At 50.0% G+C, this 5,162-nt stretch overlaps 1 protein-coding gene across 1 annotated transcript in view; it reads right to left on the reverse strand.

The window, feature by feature from the left end:
* Positions 1-641, reverse strand: part of B3GNT8 (UDP-GlcNAc:betaGal beta-1,3-N-acetylglucosaminyltransferase 8) — a 9,994-nt gene extending 9,353 nt beyond the window's left edge. Inside the window, exon 1 of the mRNA XM_015421703.1 lies at positions 109-641. Within this exon, the coding sequence (XP_015277189.1) occupies positions 109-641 (533 nt within the window). The remainder of the gene's footprint in view (positions 1-108) is intronic.
* Between the last annotated feature and the right edge of the window lie 4,521 nt (positions 642-5,162).

Here is a 5,162-nt window from a genome sequence, read left to right on the forward strand (position 1 = left end):
GCATCACATTCCAACAATGATGGCAGGGGGAACTGAGTTTCGCCGTCGAGTGATTCTATCTGGAACCCGACGGCTGTCCTCCCCGCCGTGCGCTGGACCCCAGCACACGTCTTCAGAGTATATTGGAGTTCTTCACCCTGAATATTGAAGAGCTCGAAGAATGCCGGACTGGCTAAGGACTGGTTGCTCTGCCCATCTAAGATGACGTACATCTTCGCGGTCTTTTCTGGATGCCCTGTAGGGAAAACCTTAGCGAGACATATCTGATGGCAGGACCGTTGAGTCTTTGTGGTGCCACAAACCTGAGTACAGTGGGTGCCAACCTGCTGAGTGGGAGCACTCGATGCTTCTGCCGAGGTTGTCGTGGCGGAGGAGTCAGGCGTGGGTTGCTGTGGCGTATCAGAGTCCGGATGCAGGGCACTGGGGTGCTTGGGGCTGTCACACACATGACACTTGATAGCAGCTGTGCAGTCCTTAGATCTGTGCTCCTTGGACTCACAGCACCTGAAGCATAACTGGTACTCCTTGATCAAAGCCTTCCGCTCCTCCAGCGGCTTTGTTCTGAACTCCCTGCACTTGTTCAGAGGGTGCGGCTTCTTGTGAAACAGACAAAACGGCTCTGGCGTCTCCGTCGGCGTCATTGCCTTCCGTTCCAAAGGTCTCTCCCTTCTTGGTTTTGCCGGAATAGCAGACAGCTCCGTCTTTTGCACAGACACCGCTGTCTTAGCCCTGGTTTCTTGTAGAGGTGCTTTCTCAATGTGAGAGGCCACACGGTTTATAGACCATCCACGCTGAGCGTCATTCTGAATCATCACAGCCTTTGCGACAAAATTTACAAGGTACGAGAAGGGAGGTTACATACCCTGACATGCAACCTTGTAGCCGGCTACCACTTTGCTCCACTCGTCCTGCAGTGCAGACGGCAACTTCTCCTGGGTCTCTAAATGCGCCATGCATTGGTCGAGACTGGCGAGTCCTGGTAATGTCGGATCCTCTTTTGCCGCCTGCAGGTTTTCAAGGAGATCAGTTAAATCCCATAGCTTCTCAAGGTTCCCGGCCATTATTGGGGGGAAGTTCTTCAATTGCCCCATGAGTGCAGTCTCGACAGCCGTCGGGGATCCATAACGGTTGTCAAGCCTCGCCCAAACACGTGCCAAGGCTTTTTCTGGAGTCGTTATATTTGCGGAGTGAAGGTTCTTTGCTTGTTTTGCGGACTCTGGACCCAGCCACTCTGCCAAGAATGTGAGTTGTTCAACTGCACGCAGGTTCATGTCCCTAATTGCTTCCAAGAAGGTCATCTTCCAAAGGTAGTAGTTCTCTGGACGATCTGTGAACTTCTGGACACCTCTATCAGCCAGGTTCCTTCTGATGTTCCAAGGTGCTGTGTAGCTGCCGAAGTGCACCATGTTTGCCTGTGCAGAAGCCGGGGCTGGCGCCAGAGTAAACACAGGGTCGTCTTTGGTCTCATGAACTCTGGTGCTGCGGGGTTGAATACCTTGGTCTCTACGCCTTCAAGTGGAAGAACATACGTGTTCTGCTCCTGAACATAGTCCAGTATTCATTGAGATGGGTCCCATACCCCAAGTTCGGCTGGGTTGAAGTCCGACTCCGGATTCCAGTATCTATCTTGTAGAAGCTTGGCCCGTGCAGCAAGTCCTTCGACCTTAAATGCCTTGCGAAGCAATTTTATATCTGCGACTCCCTATCTTCCTTTTCTGCCTGCAGCTTGCGAGCCTCTCTCCTCAGAACCTCTTCTCCTTTTGCAAGTTCTGCTGCCTTGGCTGCCAACATGGCATCGATCCTCGCTTCAGCCAATATTGCGGCATCACTCTCATGCCTGGTAGATGAAGGCTTTTGCGAGGCTTCGGTATCCCGAGACTTGTGGGAGGACCTTTTGGAGACCACAGTGTCTTGGGACTCGTGAGAGATCTTTGACTGGCCGGACTTGGCAGAGGTCACAGTGCGTTAGGACCCGTGAGAGGCCTCAGACCCGTAGGACTGTTGGGTAACCGCAGAATGGTGGGACATGGCAGAACTCACCGACCGTAGGGATTTGTGGGATATGTCAGAATGGCAGGACTTGGCAGAACTCACCGACCGTAGGGATTTGTGAGAGGTGTCAGAATGGCGCGATTTGGCTGAGCTCACTGACCATGGGGTTTTGTGAGAGGTTTTAAACCCACAGGACCGTTGGGAAGCCACAGGATTGTGCTCTTGGGTGGAAGCATCCTTGCCACTATGCCCATTCTCGACCAAGAGAAGGCGCCTCTCTTCCTCTTCCTCGACGCGCGTTCTTAGGTCTGCCAGAGTGGTGTTGCAGGTCTCTTCCTTTTCCAGGGCGTCCTGCAGAATGCACTGCTTTTCTGCCAGGGCTTTGGCTGTGTTCAGTCGATCCAGAATGTCCACAATACGACTTAAGCAATCTTTCCACTCTACGGAGTGGGCTGTAAGAGCCTTTCACATTGCGCACATATGTGTCAGACGGGTTGTATTGGGTGCAGCATCTATATCTTTCTGCGTCTTTTTCCAAAACCTGTCTAACTTCCTGTGCTAGGTCAACAACAGTGCCTTCTGGACGTGATTCAACGCATGGCCAAAGTTAAGTAGAATTAAATCATTTTTTATTAAGCTCCACATCCATTCAGAAGATTTCTGTACTCACAATCAAGCTGAATAACTGGTGAAATTCACATCTTTGTAATCTAATTCAGTTCACTGGCTCATGGTGAAAAAGATTGCGTTCCTCCGACCCCTTTGCCGTTTAAAGAGTGGACAAAGGAACGGAAGAGAGCTGTAAACTCAAATCCCGCGCCTCTGGGTGCAGGGAATGACTGTTAGCCAGTCAGAGGGGTGCTTTGGAATGTCTAACTAAAGACTTCAATTCCCGGGGCAACTGCTCTTAAAGATATATGGCAGTTCTACTTAACTACAGTTAAACACTGGCTCGGGGCAGCACAGTGCCCATGGGCTAGACATTCTCTCCCAGCCTAACTTACCTCATGGAGTTGTTAGGAAGCTAAAATGGAAGGGGGGGAGCTATATAAGCCCCTCTGAGTTCCTTGGAGGAAGGGTGGGACAAGCCAGACAACTGGGGAGCTAGATATTTAGGGGAGAGTCTGTGGCTCTAAGATAGAACATCTCCTTTGATTGCAGATGGTCCCAGCTTCAGTTCCCACTAGGGAGGGGCACAAACTGGCTCACAAAGTTCATGATGAATTTTGGCCGGTTCAGGGTCTGCGAAGTGAATTTCATGGCAGGCTAACCGGCACAAAACTTTCCACAAACCTTCAAGCTGTTTGTGGCAGTTGTGGCGGTTTGTGAATGGATACATTTCCAGACAGACTGTTTCCGCTCCATCTAAATGTTTACCCAACTTTAAAGCAAAAGGGGGGCAGAACTTGGAGGGCATGTAGAGGAGCATCTGGTGGTGAACCCCAGCAGCTTTAGTGTGTCTAGCTTGCACATGACCCATTTTATACACTCCTGAACCTGCACCTGTCAAAATGACTGCCTGTCATTCCCCCTGAAAGCACTTTCCTTGGGGTACCTCCTTGGGGGGGGGGCGTAATTTGGATCTCATAAACCCAATCCACACCAAACCTGGAGGGCATGTAGAGGAGGTCAGCTGGAGATCCCCTGCACATTTGGTGCCTCTAGTACACCGGAGGGCCATTCTAGTGAGTCATGAATCTTACAAACTGAACCGGTTTGTTTAGCCCCCAGAGGTTTGTGATGGTTCGTGGTGCACGAACTGGGTACGTCACGAACCTTGAACTGAACTGCATTTTCCTGGTTTGTGCCCATCCCTAGTCCCCAGCATCTTCAGTACAAAGCACCAGGTGACATGAAAAGATTTTACATGAGACCCTGGAAACAGGCTGCCCGAGTAGATGATGCGGACTTAATGAACTGAGGGCCTGACTTTGCATATGTCAACACCGTTGTGAGCTGAGGCATACATTCATGTGAGCCGAGGGATAATCACTTGCCCATGGCAACCAGGGATTTAATGACAGGTGAGATTCAAGCCAGGGACTTCCTGGGCCCACAGCTCGCTCTTGTGAGCACAGTGTGCCGTTCTGGTTACACCTCCTCCCAATGGATGTCGGCAAGCCAGATAAGGTGCAGAAGCAGATGACAGAATAATCATAGGGTTGGAGAATTTTCCATTATGACTTGAGGGTTTGGGGTTTTCTTACTTTAGATAAACAAGTGACTGAAGGACATGAATGCCGCTAAGTTTTGGATAGTGTGAAGAAGGGGAAGTTCCCCCCCCTCTTCTTCCATAGAATTTGGGGGTCACCAAATGAAATTAATTGATCAATGAATCAATTGTTCATTAATTCAGGACACGGAAGTAATTCTTCATAGTGGAATTTGCTGCCACTGACCGACCAAGGACTGAATACAGGATTCACGTAGAACAGGTGTCAGACAGGGCAGTAACTATCAGACACCATAAGTCCTTTGATTGGCTTTATTGTGGAAAGTCAGGAGAGTTGCAGACAAGTCAAACGCTTCGACAGAACTGAGGGACATTACAGAATTAGGAACTACAGGAACCTCTGGTCTAACCTTCACACACACGTCATGAATACATATTAATTAGGCGGGTTAAGACGTTTCGATTAACTTGGTGAGAATATTTATCAGTTGATACTCTCCCAGTTTGGTGTAGTGGTGAAGTGCGTGGACTCTAATCTGGGAGAACCGGGTTGGATTCCCCACTCCTCCACTTGCAGCTGCTGGTGTGACCTTGGGTCAGTCACAAGCTCTGGCACAGCTGTTCCTGAAAGAGCAGTCTGTGTCAGAGCTCTCTCAGCCCCACCCACCTCACAGGGTGTCTGTTGTGGGGAGGGGAAGGGAAAGGAGTTTGTAAGCCGCTCTGAGACTCCAAGTGAAGGGCGGGGTATAAATCCAATCTCCTTCTTCTAAGGCCATGAGAAATAAGAATAGCGAAGAATCTCTCACAGCCTTCACGGGGGAGGCTCCACTTCACAGTGTTACATAAGCGCGGCTATTTACATTCACACAGGCCTGTCTCAATCTCTCCTCTTCAGGAATGTGAGAGGAGGATCCTTGCTGACAGATTGATACAAAGCCAGCAGGTGCTACATGAGACTTGGGAACTGAAAGAGGGGAGGAAATGGCGAAAGCAATAG

Source organism: Gekko japonicus, unplaced genomic scaffold (assembly GCF_001447785.1).
Source record: "Gekko japonicus isolate JY-2015 unplaced genomic scaffold, Gekko_japonicus_V1.1 scaffold2945, whole genome shotgun sequence".
NCBI lineage: Eukaryota > Metazoa > Chordata > Lepidosauria > Squamata > Gekkonidae > Gekko > Gekko japonicus.